At 38.7% G+C, this 21,325-nt stretch overlaps 2 protein-coding genes across 3 annotated transcripts in view; both read right to left on the bottom strand.

Annotated features, from left to right (window-relative positions):
* Positions 1 to 605: 605 nt before the first annotated feature.
* PCAP1 (plasma-membrane associated cation-binding protein 1) lies at positions 606 to 2,594 on the bottom strand. The gene is made up of 5 exons (XM_089146732.1): positions 2,256 to 2,594; positions 1,955 to 2,108; positions 1,748 to 1,837; positions 1,558 to 1,642; positions 606 to 1,457 (listed from the first exon to the last, which is right to left on the bottom strand). Exons 2-5 carry the CDS (start codon positions 2,066 to 2,068, stop codon positions 994 to 996), a joined length of 753 nt encoding a protein of 250 aa, XP_089002858.1. The 5' UTR covers positions 2,069 to 2,108; positions 2,256 to 2,594; the 3' UTR covers positions 606 to 993.
* Positions 2,595 to 4,416: 1,822 nt separating this feature from the next.
* Positions 4,417 to 21,325, bottom strand: part of TTN1 (ARM repeat superfamily protein) — a 28,976-nt gene continuing 12,067 nt past the window's right edge. The window contains exons 6-18 of one of the 2 annotated variants that reach the window (XM_089146731.1): positions 19,731 to 19,847; positions 19,452 to 19,556; positions 17,966 to 18,136; positions 17,620 to 17,835; positions 16,363 to 16,561; positions 15,247 to 15,452; positions 14,930 to 15,154; positions 14,274 to 14,837; positions 13,927 to 14,193; positions 9,727 to 9,771; positions 6,276 to 6,461; positions 5,313 to 5,639; positions 4,417 to 5,218 (exon numbers count right to left, since the gene is read on the bottom strand). In XM_089146731.1, the coding sequence (XP_089002857.1) occupies positions 5,355 to 5,639; positions 6,276 to 6,461; positions 9,727 to 9,771; positions 13,927 to 14,193; positions 14,274 to 14,837; positions 14,930 to 15,154; positions 15,247 to 15,452; positions 16,363 to 16,561; positions 17,620 to 17,835; positions 17,966 to 18,136; positions 19,452 to 19,556; positions 19,731 to 19,847 (2,586 nt within the window). In that variant the 3' untranslated portion in view covers positions 4,417 to 5,218; positions 5,313 to 5,354. Of the gene's footprint in view, positions 5,640 to 6,275; positions 6,462 to 9,726; positions 9,772 to 13,926; positions 14,194 to 14,273; positions 14,838 to 14,929; positions 15,155 to 15,246; positions 15,453 to 16,362; positions 16,562 to 17,619; positions 17,836 to 17,965; positions 18,137 to 19,451; positions 19,557 to 19,730; positions 19,848 to 21,325 lie in introns of both variants that reach the window. The other variant, XM_089146730.1, reaches the window with a different exon arrangement.

Raw genomic sequence — 21,325 nt, 5'->3', positions numbered from 1 at the left:
TATATGTAGAATGTAAAATCTAACTGGGGTTTAGATGGGGAAAAAGCTACAGTAGTCCATTACTATTAATTAGAGATTAGAGAAAGAGCCCTTGAAAGCAACTCATCCAATTGATGGTTTTCTCCCCCTAAGAATAATAATAAATATATCGAGATGACCAAAATGAATGATTTGTGTTTCTGTCGGGGTTCTCTTTGGTCTTAGTTACGAGCCGACATTCGAATGACATTACAACAATAAATTATGTTTCCCTTCGATGCAAGGGGTGAAGCTTCGTCTTATAGTTAAATTATATGTAAAAAGCTATCTCTTAAGAATATAGTCAAGATACATGTAAATTAGACTGATCGACTACACCTCAGTTCCGAACAAAAAAAACCTTACTGTTTGCATCATATCATATAATGATGTTTTATTCTCTAATTTGGATCCTAAGTTTTTTAAAAAACAAATGTCACCTCTACAATATTATTTGAGTACATCAGATCAAAGATAAAGATATAATTCCAAATAATAGTACAAGTTACTTTTATAACTGTGAAAAAGGTTTCTCTTTGTTTCTACGATTTTTTTTTTTTTTGGTAAAAGATAAGAGGAAGCGAGGAGATGAATACAAATTGGCGAAAAGAAAGACAGGAAAAAAGACCATTCCTCTTAACAGAAGATAATATACAGAAACATACATGCACAAGCACAATAATAATACCACAAATTAATCTCCATGAAAACTGAAAAGCAAGATCATTACAGCTATATAATAAAAGATTACAAAAGTGATCGAAGAATAACAAATCATATTTAACATCATGAGGAGGAAAGGGGTTCAACCTTTAAAGAAGCAGTTTACTTAATTTACACAGGTGCAAGGAAATATTGGAGATGGACCACGAGAAAGAGAGAGAAGGAAATAAATTTTAAGTGATCTCCTTGATCATCTTCGTTCTTGAGCATCATGGGCTTACTACTAGCCTTATTATATGCGCGCATCTGCCATCAAGCCTTTGGTGGTTCGGGTTCTTCAACCTTTGGTGGTTTGGCTTCTTCAATATTTGTCGGTTCAGATTCAGATGAGACAGGAGGAGCAGGCTCTGTCGTGGACGTCGTTTCTGTTTTCTCAGCGGTACTCTTGGTCTGTTCGGTGGGAGCTGCAGCAGGTTCTGTAACTTGCACTCGCTTCTCTTTTTCTTCTTCTATAGTTATTTCCTTGTCCTTGACAATTGTCTCCTCCTCCTCCTTCGTCGTCATTATGGTTTCTGTTTCTGGATCTGTCTCCGTTGCTGCAGTCTCCGTTGTCGTAACCTCTCTTGTTGTCTCGGTTGGTTTCTCCTCCTCTGTGACTGTGACTGTGACTACCAAGCTCGACACCTTCTCCAACACAAACACCACTGGGCCTGACACCAGAACCGGCCCCCCAACGTTTGATGATGCTTCAGAAAGTTGCTTCGATCCCGGGAATTCTAAATTTATAAACATGCCGCAGGGACGGACACAGCGAATTAAAATTAATATTAACTCCAATTCCAAATTAATAGAAAAGGGATCCAAATTATAGCTTACCAATTTTCACCAATTCTTCGAGGAACGTTTGAACTGCTGTGGCGTTCTTCTTTACACCTGCTTCCGTACGTTCCTTGACCAAGGTCTGCGAAAAACAATTCGATCCAACCCAAAATTAATAAAATTCCACAAAAATGAATATAGTAGAAATGGGTTTGATTTGAATTTTTAAGGAGAAACAGAAGCTGACCTTAATCTCAGTGGGAGAAGCTTCATAAACTTGGATTACTTTAGGTTGTAGCTCTGTCTTCTTCTCTTCAAACTCCTTGTTGATCTCTTCCTGATTAACCCACACCACAAATAATAAGCAGACTTCCTAGTACTACTAGCCTACTACTACTGTAGCAAACAGCTTGAATCTAATATACGGATGAAGAAGAGAACCAAGTTGAATCACCTTAGAATCGTCGAAGGATTTGCATGCTTCAGCAGCAGCAGCTGCTTTCTTGCTCGTGTTTTTCTCGAAAACCTTCTTGATCTTTGGAAGAACCTTGGATTTCCAGTAACCCATATTGCTTTCTCCTTCCAAAAGCTCACCGAAAAGAAGAAATCTGCAGTAGCCAGAACACGACAACGGAAAAGTTTACAGCTAGCGATGAAGAAATTAAAAACATACGTTTCGTTACCCGTCATCAAGAGAAAACACATCATGGTACAAAAACAATCATAGCTAGTTGAACTCAAGAAAAATTCCATACCAAGAGATCGATTTGAAGAGCGAAAAGAATCTCTCCTCTCTCTCCTCTCTCCCTCTGTCTCTCTCTGTCTCTCTGAGTGTCTGTGTCTCTGTGATTCTCTATGAATTTTCCAGACACCTTGAAGAGCTTCTCTTCTTTATAGCTGTCCCTGTCCGTGTTGGTTAGTAACAAAGAGAAGCCAACGAAGCAGCAAGTGAGATATCTAAGGCGAAACGGCTGAAAAGAAACCAAGGTTTAGAAGGCGAGAGCGTGGCAGCAGAAGCATAAGGAGTCAAGGACCTCTAATTGGTAACCATTAACCAATGCTGTTCCTCGAAATTACCATAAACACCTTACCACCAATTCTGCCTGCTCCCAAGCTTAATTAAGTAATTAGGGTTAACCTATATATATATATATATATATATATATATATATATATATATATATATATATATATATAAGCCGGCCGTACGTTCGTTCTCCTTTATTTCTGATGAGTTTTGTAGTTCTACGCCAAACGCTATCTCTCTCTCTCTCTACACTCTACTGTGTAATATATAATATTGTTAATTGTTAAATAAATAAATGTTAAGAAAGTCAGTCAGTCGTCGTCTCTCTCTCAAGGGTAGTCTCGTCAGTTCGTCATTATTGAAGAGAAGAAGAGGAAGATGTGTTGTTGATGTGACAGCTGGCGATTTGCTTGGACAGAGGCCAGGCTGGCAACATCACGCGTGGGACCCCCGCGGAGTTGGATGGATGGCTGTCTCTCTGATCTGATCCTTAGATAGAGAGAGAGAGAGAGAGAGAGAGAGAGAAACTTCTGATCAGACTGATCTGTACAAAACCTTCCCTCTGCCGTTCAATTCTCAACTTCTCACGTGGCTTCGCTGGTTCGGTTCGAAAACCCGCCGTCAGATACTATATATATATATATATATATATAATTCATTCTGAAAATTGAAAATTTGAAATGCACTAATCCATGTTCCATGGTCGACGGAAATGCCCTTAAGGATGATTACTGCGCGTGTCATGTCGACGTAATGCACATGAATTGATGATCGTTGGTTGTTGGTGTTTGTCTTGGCCCGCAAAGCAACGCATGTGAGATGAGAATGACATGACATGCATGGCCTGGCATGCCAAATTGCGAATTGCCAAGCAGATGATGAACAAGACGAAGAGACGCACCGCAATTTTCGCCTTCTCATCAGCCCGCCGGCTAATCAGTTCTATTTTTTAACCACCCTTAATAAACCAGCCCGGTCTGGTTGGTTCTGACCGATTCAACAAGTAATTAATAAACCTTTTCTTTTTTATCTTTCTTCTTTCTTTCTCTTAAAAACGAGACTAAACACACACGGAAAACATTTCTAAGAAAGGCTATATATATTATATTTATAGCCAGCCTCTTCTTATATATATAGACTTTAAGAATTAAGAGTGTGCTTGTATTTTCCTCTCTGGTGCAGTGGTACGTCCCCTCAAGAGGCAAGAGACATCAAGAGGCATCAAGAGGCATCAAGAGCCATGGATGGACTAGACTAAACATGGCCTGCCACTGGTCAGGGAATTTCCTATCCGATCCTTATACACCATGACTTGGGGAAAAGTAAAACCCTATCCATCCGTCATCCCAATATTAATCAACCAAGTGGAAACGTCACATTCAAATTCAAACCTTGGTTTTCAAGAATCATCTATAACAACAATTAAGTATACGAAACTGTGTGTTTTTCAAGACTGATTGGAATAACTTGCACGAGTAGTTAACTTGATAGCTGTCCCTGGGTGGTCAAAAGTTATTCTCTAGGGGCTAGGCCCCAGCTAATTAATCTGATAATTAGGCCCACTGTACATGTTGCTTCCGTGGTTGGGTTAAGCTTAACTGCATCTTATCCACAATAATCTTCATTTCAAATAATATTAATAACAATAATAAAATATACCTTGACAAACACTATTTATTTTGTTTTGTTTTGTGGCGGTGTCACTGTCACTGACGAATATGGACTATTTCTTATTTCTCCATTTCAGAAAACAGCAAAAACAGGGTATAAGAGATTAAGAATCTAACGTATTGATTCCATCTTTAATCATGGATTATCTGGAAAACTGTATACGAAATGACTTGGACACGTTTTCCAATAATATACATTCATTGATAAGATGATGAAACTTTCTTTCTTTTTTCGGGTAGCAGATGATGAAATTATCAAAAGATCCTTGTACCTTAATCAGATAACGGGTTGCAGAACGATTCTCCCCAAAAAAATGAAAAAAAAAAAAAAGGCAGCAGTGAAAGAATTCTTCGAATCCTTTTTCCTTTTTGGGTAAAAGAAGTAAAAGATTGAAAACACCAGAGAACCCCATATCATACTGCAACTATCAACCAGGTTGTAAATTTTCCCATCAATTCAAACCAAACTCGCACGCATTTATTTATCTATCAAAACCAATTTGAAAATCAATTTAAGAAACCCGCCAAAGCAGCAGCATGTAGCGAATCCAGGGGTGAATAGACATCAATTATGTTTGTGTCTTCTTCCAAATTCCAACTTCCAACTAGGGGGTGAACGACAGGAATCTGGAATCTATATTTTGATGCAACTAGTAAAAAGGAAACAGCAACAATAGTCAAAAGAACATGTCAAGTAACATGTGAGAAAATTTCTACTGCTATCTCAGGATTCAGTTTATATTTATAGTCTATCCGCTCAGCTACGGACACAAAACAAAACCGATGAGTAGTCCCATTGTCAATTTACAGGACCCACATACATAATCAGAATGGTAACAAACTAAGGCGTCCGGCAGACTAAAGAAGAATGAGGAACAGATCAAACCATTTAAACTTTTACATGCTATTTCTCATTCTTGCAGAATTCATCTAATGAACTGGTACTAATTGATCTTAATCACTGAAGATATGGCAAATCGGATGATACCAAACTCATGATTTCCATTAAGAAAGGACAACCCTGGATAAGAAACTAAAAGATCACTTAAAACTTTGGCAATAGCAATGAAAGAACTTGTACTTAACAGGGAAATAAACAGAAAGGTTTTGATTACCACAGGAACTCCAGCAGAAATGGTACAGAAATATATCTGGTGTCAGAATCCAGATGAACCAACTAATGAAGAATATGATGCATTTTCATCAGATGCGGCTCTTTTGTAATCATCTTTGTTTGATTCTTCACTTCTAGTCATCACAACTCTAGTTTCCAAGCCAGCTATTTCATATAATTGTAATCTTTTGTACTTTGCATCCTCTATGTCACCATCCCAACAAGATTCAGAAAGGATGTCAAGTGCCTTCCCCATTTTGTCCTCAGCCACAAGATTACCACATTGCAAGAGCACGAGGTACACCTGATCAGCAGCAGCCTTCCGTATCTGGAAAACAACACAACAGCAAAAATACTATTAGTATCTATGAGAATTAGTGCAGAAGAACCACCATTTTCTATACTGGATTTGATGTTACAGAATACAACAATGTGAAGGTAGTATCTTGGTCGCAGATTTACCATTTCAGCTGAGACACATATACATATTGTATCTCTACAGTACCAATACAATAAGTGTGATACAGTACAAGAAAATGACATTAATAAATGCAACAAACCTCATCCTTCATGTATAACCAATTGAATACATTTGTCTCATCTTCCTACTTTGTTCTCCTTTCTATACATGACAAAATTTTAAATATACTTATTTGTTCTGTTCTATGTTCTACACATTTCTTTATGTATGTTGATCATTTCCACGCATCTCTAAGAGTATGCTGTGTCTCTCAAGTACAATGTGATATGTCTGTTGAAAGCACCCATCTGATATGATACCTAAAGTGGGATATCAATACTTTAAACCTTGATTATATGAATATATCTACTTAGCGACCTTGAAGATCTTTTTAGTAAAATCTGTTCTTTTTATATGGTAGAAAATAAAAGAGAAACAGTGCAAACCTACGTAATAAGAAAAAATCTGTTCTTTTAGTATGGTAGGGGTTGGAGCACCACAAACCTTTGGGTATCGATGGCCAAGAAAAATTAGAAGCTGACGGAAGGCTGGAGAGTTCACTGTGCCCATAAAAGCAGCTATATATCCAAGAATAGAAATTCCAGCATACAACTTGGAGAAGTCCTTTGATCCCTTCAACTCAATGGCAAGAGAATCCAAAACTCCATGAAAGAATTCAGCAGCATTAGCCTACAGCATGATTTAGAGAAATGTTATGACAGGCAATTATGCATATACTCACACTACAATAACTCAGCTTTTTCCAACTAAATGAGTTGGCTACATGGAACCTTTCGTAACAAAGTAGGTGAAACTGCAAGACCAAGGGGAATGAAAGCATATATAGTACATAGAGATGTTTACACTATTTCAAAATATATGCATCACTCTAAAACTCTTAAGGTAATTGGAGGACCACATAACTAGGCTGTTAACATTTTATTGGAAATTCCACTGTTCTGAATTTGTTGGGAACATAAGAAACTCAACTAAGGCTTCGAAGATGTGGACCTCTGCATTCTTCCTTCTGCTCCGATCATCTGCTCTCCGGTAGGAGACTTCACACTATGTCCTCCTCCACCAACCCCACAAACGCCTCACTGTCTTTTTCCACCACTCCTGCTCCTTCTCCACCATCGGCCTGGACCGTACTTTTCAAGCCCCCTGCTTCTCCTGACTGCAATCTCACCTTCATTCCCCCTTCATCTGATGCCCCCATTCCTTTGGTCAAATGCCCATCCTCTGCTACTGGTCCTGGAATTCTTCACTGGAAACAAGCTGTGCTTGGTCAATTCCTTGGCCCCTGCCCCCTATTGGTATCTTCAAAGCCTCGCTCGCCAAGCAATGGACTCGGTTAGTTCCTTGGACACCTTCGTCATCGATAATGGCATCTTGTTGTTCAAGTTTGCTTCTGCCTCTTGTAGAGTCAAAGCCATCGAAGGCTCTCCTTGGTTTGTTGGAAAATCCCCAATATTCATAAAACCCTGGAAGCCATCCATGCCACTCAGGAGAGATGATTTCCGTTCGCTTCCCCTGTGGATCAGTCTCCCTGGGTCTTTCGCTGGAGTTTTGGAATTGCAAATGCCTCAGTCGCATTAGCTCTGCGTTAGGCCATCCCCTCTGCTCTGATATGAAGACTTCCAAGCTTGAGCGCATGTCCTATGCCCGTATCTGTGTGGATGTGCCTGCATTCAAGCCTCTCCCTCCCTGCATCACCATAGTTGTTGATTCGGGTTCTCACCTCAATCAACTAATTGTGTATGATTGGGTTCCGTCAAGATGTTCTATCTGCCTCACTTTCGGTCACGATAGCTCTGAATGCTCCAATCGGAATGCTCCTTCTGCTGGGTCTCTGTTATCTACTCCTCAATTGCTGAAGGCCCATGTTCTTGTTGCTCAGAAAGCTGCTCCTGTCCAAGCTCTGACAACCTCGCTGCTCGCGGTGATGTCTCCGCCTCCGTTGATCGAGTTAACGACTCCTTCTCCGTAAAACATTCCTGGATCATTGATCGACAAGCTGAACCTCATCTCTATTGATGGCTGTCTCTGCCGTCACCGGAGGAGGATGCCGCCCCAGTTGTTCTCTCTAACCCTATTGATGGTCTCATTCCAGACAATACCTCTTCTGTTGCCGCTGCTCAGATCACCTCTTCTTCTGCTTCAGCTAGTGTGCTTTCCCTTGATAAGAGCTCCGAACCTACTGCCCCCCCCCTCCCTTACCCTCTACTTCCCAAATCACCGCCGGTACCGAACACTCTCCTTGCTCTCCCTCTGAAAGCTCGCCGACGGTAGTCTTCACCTACCGGAGGTGTCGATCCAAGAAATCGATGAGTATTTCCAAGCCCTCCCCGTACTCTATTCCCCTGGCTGCAAAATCCTCTGAGACTCTCTGCCACCTTCCTGTTGCTGCTTCACCTGCTACCTCTGTCGTTGCCTTGGGACCAGTCCTTTCCATTGACCCTGAAGGACCTTTTCCCTTCGTCGAGAACCTCCTTGAGCCGACGATTCTCTCCTCTGCTCTGCAATCTGATTCTTTCCTCTTCCATGTTTCCATTGCCCCTGAAATCTCTGAAACTCCCCTCTCGCCTGACGCTCAGCCTATTTCGATGAATGAAGTGAATTCTCCTTCTCTCACCCCTGATATCCCCCGCACTCCACCCACGATCACCTCTCCCTTCCCATTTTACCCCCCCTGAGCCCCTTAATGAACCCCTTGGCCCATGGGCCCGAGAATCCCAATCTCCGCCCTGATTTGCCCATGTGCTCCTTATTGGGCCCCTTACCCCTTGGGCCCTTGCCCTTCAATATAAACTCTACCCAAGACCCCGTCCCTAACGAGTTCGATGCGGATCCTTCTCTCCCCCCCCCCAAAGCGGATCGAACTGGATGTAGAAGAAGTAACCGCTCTGTTAAGGGGCACTACCCCTTTGGCGATGATTTCTTGGTCGACCTCAAGTCCACTAAGAAAAGGAAGAACAAGAAGAAAAGAAGTCGTAAAATAATCTCTTAGGCCTCTATTCGGCCCATCTTCTCTGGGCTTTCTCATGTTGCTTGGCTGGTGCTTTTAATCTTTGCTTTAATTTAACTTGCCTTGTTGTAAGCGCTTTTCCGTCTTTAATACAATTTCTTATTCATCCAAAAAACAACATTTTATTGGAAGTGGTCTGTTGAAGGATATAATTCCAAACCACTCACTCCACATGAGAACCCCCAAGCACCTTTTCTGGTTATCCAACAAACGTTATAGAATAACACTCAGTTTAAGCTTGAGGCCAGTACCAATATCCAATCCAATTAAGTCGAAGAACAAAATAGTAAGTTTCCAATGATGGCGTGCAATGTGTGAATCATTGTCTTGTCATTCTCATGCATACCTGTTAATCTTTGCATTATCATTCTTGCTTTGTTATTTTTTTGAGGCAGCATTTCCAAGAAAGGTCATTTCCATCTATCTCTTCATTTTTCAGCTTTACCTGCTACATTTCAGTTAGATCTCCCAATGCCCAAATCATGTAGCCTAGAGGTTGGAGAGGTACCACCAACCCAGAAGACAATGAGCATTTTTTTACAACGTTTTTTTTTTTAAAATCTATAGTTCCTAAAACTACCAAAAGTACTAGAAGGGAACAAAAACAGTGTGCCACCCAAGGTAAACATATTAAACCCCATGAAGAAAGTAATCCTAGCTGTCTTTGGAATGAACAATCCAAGTTTTCAAATGTTAATTTTTAAATGTCAAGCAAGTTTATCGGTATGAAATAAGGGTATAACTTACAAATTTCTATCCTTCTATGTAATTGGGCAGTTCTCTTATTTCATTTTCATACTTACTGGTGAATTGAGTTCAGTTGATTCACCAATGCAATCAACATAAGTGTGAGACCAAGCAAGCTGATTTCCAAGTTCTGAAAAACTCTAATATGTAAATTAACAATAAAAGACAAAATGAACTGACCTCCATCCGCAAGAAGATCTTGTTGCTGAAAAGAATCTCAATGGTCTGAAATAGAATAGATAATTATCACAAAGGAGAAGTTTCAAATATGAATACTAAATTAAGATTACATCACTCACCAAAAAAAAAAAAAGATGACATCATAAAAACAGAAAAAGTGATCTCTAACAAAAAAAGTGCATTACCTTGTATAACTGTTGCATCCATGTTACAACAGAAAGATAATGATGATCAAGTCAACACACACAAAGAAAGAAACAAAGTGCTGTACTTCTGGTGCTTTCTTCAGTAAAATTTTGAGAAATAAGACAGCACTTGATGCTTGGCAGGAACATGATGTTTTAAGTGGTTTTATCAATTCCTTCTGTTAAGATTTGCACAAGTTGGGATATAGCTGCAGACTAGATTGGATTGCTGCAATCTGGAGAGTTTTTTTTTCCTACTTTAGCTGAGGTTCTATTTTAGTTGCTTTCTATTTTTCTTATTACTTGGTTGACAAATAATCTCCTTACAATAGTTTTCTTTTTAGTAGATTTGGGAGATTCTATGCAATATATAATTTTCTTTTTGCTGTAACTCTGTTAAGGAAACTTTCTTAAACTAAGATTTGATTTTATATAACAAATAAAGTACCAGGAGAGACCCAAAACATATATGCGAGCTCTCTCCCTTCTTATTCTCTTCTTCAGTCTTCTTCTATTCTTCTTTCTAAACTTCCTTTCAGTCCATAGGTTGATGATAGGTACTGAAGTTGTAACGCAGTATCATACAGGATTTAACCAGTCTAGAGACTGCTTCTTCTCTCTCGACTGTTAGTTTTTTTTTCCTTTTTTTCTTATTTGGTGTGCAACCACCTATTCCTGTCCTATCTATATAATGTAAATCCTTCTTAATCAACATATGAAGGGATCTTTACCTATCTATTAATACTACCGAAGGCCTAGAGATCATGGAGGATTTCACATTTTTTGCAACTAATTCAGATCGTGGAACTCAGTCAACAGTTCTGCGCAAGTCCGAAGTTCTTGTTGATTCGATATGCTCTGTTTCAGACTTTGAATCGTGGAACTCTCAACCCACATTTCTGTGCAAGTCAGAGGATCTTTTTGTGAATTGATCTGTCTTGTTCTAGTTCTCTAAGCTGCTTATTAATCTTGAAAAGTATGGACTGTATATGGTTCGATTATTCAAATAATGTTGATAACCTTCTAGGCCTTCGGTTTCTGCCCTTCGAGGCTACTACTACCTTGTTTTTTGTGCAAATCTGAAATTCAATCTGCACTGTTATTCCTCTTGAGCCCAGTATTGGATTGCAAGACCTGAGTACTGTCCTCTATTGTCTATGCTATAAGTTCTGCTGCAAGTTATATACTCTACCCCTGTTTCTAAAAAATGTTTGTTTCGAAAAATTCTGCTGGTACCATATTGCTTCACTACTGCTTCCATTGTTTGTTTCGAATCAAGTTCAGCCTTTCCTTAATCTAATACTCCAACAAAGACCTGGATGACTAGTTTTTTTTTTTTTCAGTGTGTGATCTGTTATTTCAAATCTAGCAAAAATTTTGCTGCTGTTGTCCCAGGTACAACTGCTATGTTTCTATGTTCTTTGTTGTTCAAGTATGAACTAGACCTTCTAAACAAGTCATGAAGGATTGAAGATTTTAAAGTCTGATTATATGAAGAACATGTCTGTTGTTCCATGTACCTGAATACCTTGCCTACAGTTTTTTCTGGGCAGCAGTCTCCAGTTTTCTTGAAGACCAAGTTATCTACCACTCCACCAATTGATGTTGCTGTTTTTTCAGGAGATGGGCGTATGTATCTAAACGGAAACTTGATCCCAACCTGACTTATTTCATCGGCTGGATTTCTCAACAAACATCACCTTCTCTTTCTAGACCCTATATTCTAATTCCATTGCATCAACATGTCATCCATTCTACCCATCAGAATCACACCAAATTTTCAGCCAGTCATTACCTCCACTAGACTTCCATTAGGTCCAAGTTTTAGTCCCAATAGGTGGCGGGTTATTTTCTAGTTTGGGAACTACTACCATATCTTTTGATTGCACCACCGAATGTTGGAGAAGCCTTAGGCCGTGCTTTCTCTACAGCCAATCATCATTCACTTCAAATTTGAGCAAGTTCTACAATCTGGTTTTCAAACTCAGCCTGCAAATCCAATATCAGTTATATTTCATCCACGACCTCCTGCTGTTTTTTTAAAGCAAAATTTTCTACCCACCCTTGGTGCTGTTTCAGATTTAACACATCTAATGCTTCCTCATTGTTCATAACTATCTATGGTTGACTATACCTCTCCTCCTCTATATTTTACATACCTTCACATTAAATTCCATTTATACCATAAATCTTTGCCATTGGACTAATTATCATTAATCATCACCATGCATTTACCATATTACATCATTCACTACCATGACGGAGCACGGAAATTGTTTCTTGGGATCTAATTGCTTAGAGATTATTTATACAATGAAGTGGAGCATTGGACATTATTTCGTGGCATCTTACTATTTTGGTTGTTGTGCTACTTTTGGTCATTGTTTGTCAATGTGTAATGATACACATAACACATAAGGGGGAGATTGGAGACTTATTCTATAGATACTCAAGATTTGTTAAAGAATATTATTTGTGAAGATCTTTATCCTCTAAGATGGTATTCTATAGCAAAACCTACATATTTGGTCCGTAGTATAACCCATACTACCTTTTATCTACTTACTCGGTTCATAGTGACTCATACTACCTTTATTTACCTTCTTGGGCCGCAGTAAGCTGTATTGCCTTTTACCAACCTATTTGGTCCGCATTAATTCATATTGTCCTTTTACCTACCTATTTGGTTCGCATTAACCCATATTGCCTTTTATCTACCTACTTGGCCCGCAGTAACTCATACTGCCTTTTATCTACATTCTACCTACTTAGCCCACAATAACCCATATTGTCCTTGTCCTTACCTACTTGGTTTGTAGTAACCCATACTACCTTTTATCTACCTACTTGGTCCGCAGTAACACTAACTGTCTCTTACCTACTTATTTGGTATGCAGTAATTCATATTGCCTTTTACCTACCTACTTGCTCCAAAGTAACCCATACTACCTTTTACCTGCCGATTCTTTTATTTACTACTTGCCTACTTGAGAAGAGTTTATACACAACATTAGAGCTGAACTTTTTACCCACTTACGTGGACATTGGAGCTGCATATTTTCATTGTTGGATGGTTCATTGGCATGAAGATTAAGTTGTTGTTGATTATCTCCTAGTAAAGTTCTCTTAGTGTATTCGGCGTCTACTATTGCTACTTGTGTTAGACTGATGAATCTTTTAGTACATGTTCCTGATAGTCCCAGCTAGAGCCTTTGATAGCGGAGTGTTAAGATATGCATGATTTACCAATTCAATGGTAACCACCTTATGTGGAGTCCACCATAGATTGGATTAGATATTATTCTATTTACTCAGCTCCTTTTTATTAGATTAGGATATTACTTTCTACTTTCTGCACTTTCTATTTTTATTTAGCTTGATTGATTGACTAGCAAGCAATACTTAGGGAGATTTGTTTGCTTTCCTTTTTGTTACTTGGGTATCAAGCAAGTATCTTTTGGGATAGTAATACTTGAAGATCTTGTAACTACATTTAGAGATACTTTGAAGATCTCTCTAATCTAGAACCTTTTCAATAATAAATACACTATTAAGGAGGAGACCTACATCTGGCACAATGCTCCATTCCCTCCTCCATCTCTTCTTTTTCTCCACCACTTCTTCTCTCTTCCTTCAGCTCTCTATTATTCCTAGTTATGCGTATCGACCCGTGCAGTGTTGTAGCTAACTCGTTAAGTATCCCACCTGGGGAGTACGTTCGCAAGAATGAAACTCAAAGGAATTGACGGGGCGCACGCTAGACTGAGGTTGGGACTCACTTCACTCAAAGTACAACAAGACAGTCACAAAAGCACATTCCGGGCATAAAAGGAAAGCATCATAAATAAGAAACTACTGCTCATAACAATGTTCACGTGAACATTACAGTGAACTCCAGTCAATAACTTCTAACAAAAGTCAATTAAGAGAAGTATAACCAAAATATGTCAAAATCCCATTATACCCTTAAAGGTAACTAAGCAATATGCGAAGACCAATGATAGTGTCATTATACCTTCAGAGCAGGTACGATGACCCTGTCACGTCTTCTATAATGTTGAAGAACCCAAAGGAGGTCAGAAGCAAGCATATGGTCCTTGGTTCTTCCTTCACCTTTATAATTTTCAGTATCTTGAAGATATTCCAACAGTGCTGAGAGAGACGCCTTCCGCAAGGACTCTTGCAATCCCCCAACAGAGATCACTAACCCAGAAATCAAAAATTTGCTGTAGCAACTAAATTGAAGCAATTGTAGAAAACATGGGTACGAGAAATTGGGTACCTGCAGGAATGAGAACAAATGCATCTCTGTTGATGAACTAATCAAGCAATTCGGAAATGGTGAGTGTAACATATACTTACTCCCCAGTGAACATCCATGTCATTAGGAACAATTTGTTCTAACTTTTCCCTATAGGGTATGCAGGGGACAAGAACACCCTCATTGAATAAAATCCTTTGAAGCATTTTTCCAGCCTTCTCTCTTAATTTATCAATTTTTTCAACAGCTTGTTTTAGAAGGCCTCCAACTAAACTTGTTGCGAGACTTGCATCAAAAAGCAAATGACCATGATCACTTCCAGCAATTTCACTCCCCAGCAGAACGGTGTTCTCAACTCCTAGTACTTTTGTTGGGAAGCCCACAGATTCTCTCTCACAAAGGATATATGTACATTTTTCAAGACCATCCATGGCAGCCTCGCGAACCCACGAACCCACATCTCCTCTGTTATCTACACAATAATCCTCAAGGCCTTTGAATAAGGCCTGCATGACTTCATTCTTGATAAAAAGATACAGAGCCCTACAATCCTCTGGAGAAAGAGAAGCAGAAAGTTTCATTGTCTTGCTTAATGTTTCACAAACAGATACAAGTCCTCGGACAGCATTTACACGTGCTTCAGCATCTCTATCATCAGGGTTATCCTGCAAGAAGCAATTGCATAGAAATACATACATCTATAGAGTACATTGAAGAACGTAAGCTCAAAGTCCACTAGAAAGAGTAACTTGTATACCTCAACTGCACAAGAGCTACAAAGCCTCAATAGTACATCTCTCCATCTAGCAGCCAAGAACTTGAAAGGCAAGATACCTAGGGCCAGAGAAGATCCACGCCTTGCTGCAGCATTAGGATTAGATAGAAGTTCCAAGTACTTTGATGTGATACCATTAGCACTTCCATCATCAATCCGGACAAAATATGCGGGGAAAAAGTGTTTTAATGCTTCGACAGCAGCACTCTGTGTGTAGCAGGTACATTTTCGATCAGAATGCAGAGTCAAGAAGGAAAACGAACAAAATTAAGTAGTTTATAAATGAAAGGAGATACTACCTGTATCTGAGCATTGGGATGCCGTAAGTTTTCATTAAGAGTATCGAGCAAACTTCTCTTTGTCTTCTCTGGCAAGAACACACGACTCTGGGAGATACAACGGATGAACTGTGAAACAGCAGAACGCATGATTTCTCCACCCTTGCCACGATAAAGGCGAGCTTTCTCAATAGCAGGAACTATACCAGCAACAGCTTTCTGCTTATCTGAAGTACAGATTTACACAAGCTTCAGATATGGTGCCATGTACAGCCTGTGAAATCATTCTATGGACTAGGAGCTTACATAAGCCAAAAGAATTCCCTTGGTAACTGATAAGCCCCTTGTTATTCAGGTATACAAACGCACGGGTAAACAAGGGAAAGCAGCATCACTTACAGCAGGGACAAGACAGAACACAGTACCACTAGCATCGGAAGCAGGGGAGGGGACAGGTGGCAACTCTCAATTAGACAGTAACCACGAGTCTGCTGTAGCCAGAGCTGCAGAGCAGACTTTCCAGCTGGCAGAAGAAGATTGGATAGGAGAGTAAAAATTGGTTAGAGTTTGTTACGTGAGGAAGGGAGTATGAAAGGGGGAGAAGGGGGAGGAGAGGGGAGGAGAAAACAGAGGAGATGCAAGCAGAGCTTGCGAGGGAGAGGGAAACCTCTCAGGTAGAGTAGTGAGTCTGTGATGTTATCAGTTACAAATTTAGTTGTGTAATTTCTTATTCCAAGAACTGAATTATCAGTGAATAGAAATAGAGTTGTATCTATTCTCGTTGATGATCAGAATGTTTGCAATGAAATGAATATTATTCTGTTGCTATCTTCTTGTTTGAAGTCTGTAGATATCAATAGATGCTGTGTTTAATTTTGATTTGGGAGAGTTAAGATTGAGAACCAGGGGGTCCTATCAGTTACTAACACCAAACCAATTACAGCATTTTTTGAAGAACAGATTAAACAGAAGTGACACTAATTTGGATGCATGCATAATTGCATAGATATCAATAGATGCTGTGTTTATTACGGACAGGAAGGGTAAACTCAATTTATGACATCATCTAAGACCTGAGATAAAGGATTTTTACTAGAGCCACCAATAAACCATAGCAATACAAGGTAAAATACTAACCAGGGGAAAGCACATGATCACACTGATGGACAGCCAAAACAAGTTGCCCCACAGCAATAGTAGCTCCATGACGCATACACAGATCGGTTGAAAGACAACAAGGAATTAATCTCTCTAGCACGGTTGTGGCAAAATATTCTGGGTCATATTTTACAAGAACAGAAAGAGCCTCTGCAGCAAGTTCTCTCAAACTTCTATCCTACATTCAAGAATGTATAGATTAGATTTTCAACCTCTATCCTATATTCAAGAATGAAAAGATTTGATATTCATGAAAGTGCAACTCCACTTAATTCGTATATTCTGATATACATTTTTCTAATGAAAAAATTTCCACCAATTACATGGAAAAAGAATCATGTTAAAATCGGTAAGAGTTGACAAAGCAGCATGTTTAACAGAGAAAGTAAGAATATAGATACAACTGAAGAAAGAAAGCACTGAGGGATAACATATTTACTGACAAAAGACAGGTGAAGTCTTTGGATCCAATCAAGATGGAGAAAACAGATGCAATCAATGGATTAGTACACCTATGACGTAAAATCAGCAAGCCTGTCAGTAAATTTCCTTCAAATTATCCAAGGGGAAGAAAATACATGCATTCAAGCTCAGGAATCCTTAATCCTGCATAAGTGTGAGTTTCACAAGCTGTATCTCATCCTTCTTCCCTCCACACCCCCATGATTTTCCTTCCGTTAGCTGGTGAGTGATACTCAATCATACAACTTCATGATCACTAAGTACATCAACCTCAACTACAAAGTTAACCAAATCCCCTTAAACAGCAGTCACTAACCACTTTGAATGGTAAGTTTTCAAAAGATTAAATGTAGATATGTGAAACAGATGGCAATAATTATACGTTAGAAATCAAGCTAAAGGTTTATAAAGGTATCCAATTCAGGGACCATCTAATAGAGATACCCATAGGAAACCAGGTTAGAGGTTTCAGTTGCAGTTTTAGGCATGGATCGAGTTATTTGGCTTTGCAAATGGATAATTATTTGTATTGAAAGACAAGGACCGTGATTGGTATAGCTGATCATCTATGGCTGAAGAGGGAAGAGACCTAGATGATCTCCCTAAAATGCATTTCCCTTGTAGGAGCAGCAATATTAGATGTGGTTTCTACTACAGAAGCATATAATACTATTGTGAAGCTTAAAAGACAGACCAGTAAGTTCACATAGTCATTTTAAAAGAAACCTGTTTGGAAGAACAAAGGGAACAAACGGTTTCTGATTAGATTCATACCCAGTGACAGATCTTGTTGAACAGCAATTCTTCCACAAAAGGATAAAGGTACCCCTCAAACTGAGCAATGCAAGAAGCAACATTAAGATAGGAGTTTGCTCGTGAGGAAAGCGAAAAATAATCAGCCGCATTGACTATGTCAATTCCATGTGGATAATTCCCTTGCCTTCCAACATTTTCCTGAAATGCAGCTGCAGCCGCTCTTCGACAATTGACCTGAGAATCATATACATAAACTTCAATAATTTTCCTAAAGAAAGCAGAGAGTAACTGAAATAAAATCTGAAAATTCAGCACGCAACAAAAAAGAGGTGTGATAAAAAAGGGACATGAAAGAGTTGCCCACCTCACGGTCATAACAGGCCACAGTTAAAAGATGGGGAGCAAGCTGGACCAAAATTTCTTTCATGTCTGAGTGATAGTATGCACGGCCAAATGCCCAACATACGTAGGCAGCAGCGTCACGTACATGAGATCCAATACTATGTGGACCTCTACGAATATCATAATGTAGTGCCTGTTTTCATACAAACTGCCATTAGTATTTGTAGGGTCAAAAGCATTAACAATTGCAACAACTCAGCCTCCAACTCATAAAAAGAATGAAGTGTTTACTTATAAAGAAAATAAAAGGAAAAACATAAAAAGAATGAAACAAGGAAACTGAGAAATGGGAAATACTGGAGGATGATAGTAAAAGTTAGAGAATACCCCCCCCCCCCAAAAAAAAAAAAAACACTCAGCTACATGGATCAAAACATTAAACAATCTTAAAATGTTCGTTCACTTAACCTATCAAGTGTCAAAAATTCTGAAGTTTAGAAAAATATCTATGAAGAACTTAATTGGGAAAGAAAGGAAACCACAACTATTTATAGTTCAACCCCTTTCAAAGACTAAAATCTGATAGATGGGGACGCACAAGTGCAAGAGAACCCCTCCACATGCTTTAAACCAAAATGGAGACATCACAAAATAAGTCCAGAACATTCACTAGAAGAGAAAGAAAGCAGATGACCCCATTTAAAAGAATAGCACAACACATTAAAAAAGGAATATGTTGACTGAAAAAATACACCATCCATTTTTATAAAGGAAACAAAGTAGTAGATCTTTTAGCTCCCCATCATCATAGGAGAAAAGATGTACAATTCAGCAGGTCCCAGGAGGGATTAGTGAACCTTTGCATTCACAAGAGGCTGGTTAGGTAGCAGTACTTGATAATGAAAAAAGGAGCTTTGAACAAGCAAGTGAACAAATCTCAAAAGAATTATATTGAATAGCAAAAACAAATAAAAGACTACCTCTTTGATTTCAGGTCCCTTTCTGTTATTTCTTTGGTCAACATCTTATATTTCTTATAAATAAGTGATTCAATTGATGGGATTTGGTATGATACTTAATAAGATTGATAAGAACAATATTAAGATATTTCTTCTTAGAACATATTGTTCTGACGCTATAAGCAGATCCCAAGTCGAATTCTGTGAATGAAAGGAAGCCCTAGAAGATTTGGCTTATCTAAAGCACCACACACCCATCCAGACCTTTCCCAGTCATCAAGTCAGATATCCCCTTTTAGTATTCTTTTATTTCTCTGTCCAAGATTAAGTCCTAGGACACCATTCACCAATACCAAAGAGGGAGACTAGAGTCCTTGACTACACCCTTTTTCTTCTATTGATAATACGTTAACAAGTTTAGCAATAGATATTAGATAGATGGTGCTTTAACTTAGATCTCATCGTGCCAATGTCTGCACAAAAGACAAAGAACTTTGGCTTTGCCGATATCTCAGTAATTAACCTGAAGCTTGAAATAAAAAAGGTTACCTTTATAATAAATGGAACAACTTTAGGAAGACTACTAGGTACCAGCAAACCTCTGCGTGCCAATTCAGCTAATGCTAAGCAACCTCCATGCCACGACCCATCTCCCTATTAAAAAGTCATATGCTATATCAATAAAAGAGCATTTAATTGTGGTCATGAAAAATTAGAGATAACAAGAAAGACTGTTCCGAACTCCCCAGTTTTTTCATTTCTTTAGAGCAAGAAATTTAAAAAGACATGACATGAGAAGAAACAGTAATCAAGGAGGAGCTATTAAACCTCAACAGGGGAGAAAAGCTCCAAAATTGATGATAAGACTTCATCTGCAAGTGCAGATGTCAAACATGCAGTTACGCGACCTAAACCTTTTGCTGCAGACCAGCGAACAACAGTATCCTGCACTCAACAATCATGATGTCTTTGAATCAGGAACAAAAGCAAAAAATGAAGGGGAGGAATTTATCAGGCTGGAGTTTTTGTTGACAGTCACATCTTAGGATGATATCTTGGCCAAGTGCAGTTTAGAAGTTGCCTAGTATAGTTTACGTTCTGCTTTCCTAGTTGCTTGGTTGACAAGTTATCTCCCAAGGATAGTTTCCTATTTAGTAGATTTGGGAGATGTTATGTAATTTATGCATATTTACTTTTTCTTTTTGTTGTAATTTACTAATTTAGTTTAAGAAGTATTCCTACCTAAGAGTAATTTGTAATCTATAAATAAAGCATAATTGGGGAGAGCCTTAGGTATGCCAGCTCTCTCCCTATTTCTCCCTTTCTCCTCCTTCTATTCTTCATCTTCTTTCTGAATTTCCTTTCAGTCCCTAGGTTGATTACAAGTAATGAAATTCTAACATGCTATTAGGCATCTGTAATCAGCTTAGGGACTGCTTCTCTCTCGACTTTGATCAATTTTCTCTGTTTTTCCCTTTCTACCTGTTGCACAGCCACCTCTTGATGCATTAATAATATATCAGATCCTTCTCAAAATTCATGAAGTGATCAATGTACTTGCTATTAATAAACTGCAGAATCCAGAGATCGGTGAAGTCTTTTGGACACAGAAGTTGGATTCTTCTCAGGTTTCCCCTTTTTCCCCTATCTTTTTTATCCTTCTTTCTCCTTTATTGTGTTCCCCACTGAATTTTCTGCTCCGACAAATTCTATTGATGCCGTATTGCCTTCCTATTGTTTCTATCACTAGTTTCGAGTACAAGTGTTTCAGGGGGGGGGGGGAATCAAATGATACAATTACTCTGCTTGCCAGAATCGACTTCAATTGTGTTATTCAGTTATTCTTTTGGCAAATGGAATATATTGAGGATCATTAGTTCTACTGCCGTGTTTACGGGAATCGACATCAACTCTCTATTCTTCTAGTAAACAGGGGGGTTGCTTTGTGATTGTCAATACTGAGAACTGATTGTGAACAATAAGTGCTACTGCTGCATAGATTACTTGTTGTCCTATATCATTAACTAAATAGGACATTGTCTTACTGCTACTACAATATTGTTGCTGCTGGTTCAGTAATCTTCTCTAATTTAATTTAATGTTGTTTTGGATCTCTAGGACTACTACTAGTTATTGGCTCTTCCTCTTATACATTCATTATCTTGATATTGATTTTTATTTTATTTTTTTAATAACTGTAATGAACTGGAAGTTCTCACACCTAGATTCATCAAGTAATATGATTCCTTCAAGTACCCAAATAGTTCCTCAGGACAGACTTCGGGATACTAGTAATTGGTCACCATTGTTTGTCCACGTGTGATGCTACACACGAGGGGGAGATGAAGCCTTAGTCTATATCTCAGATCTTTTGAAGAGTACTACTTGTAGAGACTTTTATCCTAAGATGGTATTCTACAATA

Source organism: Hakea prostrata, chromosome 2 (genome assembly GCF_041222555.1).
Source record: "Hakea prostrata isolate BN-2017 chromosome 2, UWA_Hpros_2, whole genome shotgun sequence".
Classification (NCBI taxonomy): Eukaryota; Viridiplantae; Streptophyta; class Magnoliopsida; order Proteales; family Proteaceae; genus Hakea; species Hakea prostrata.
The sequence above is the reverse complement of the archived record's forward strand: the minus strand, read 5'-3'. Positions and strand labels throughout refer to the sequence as shown.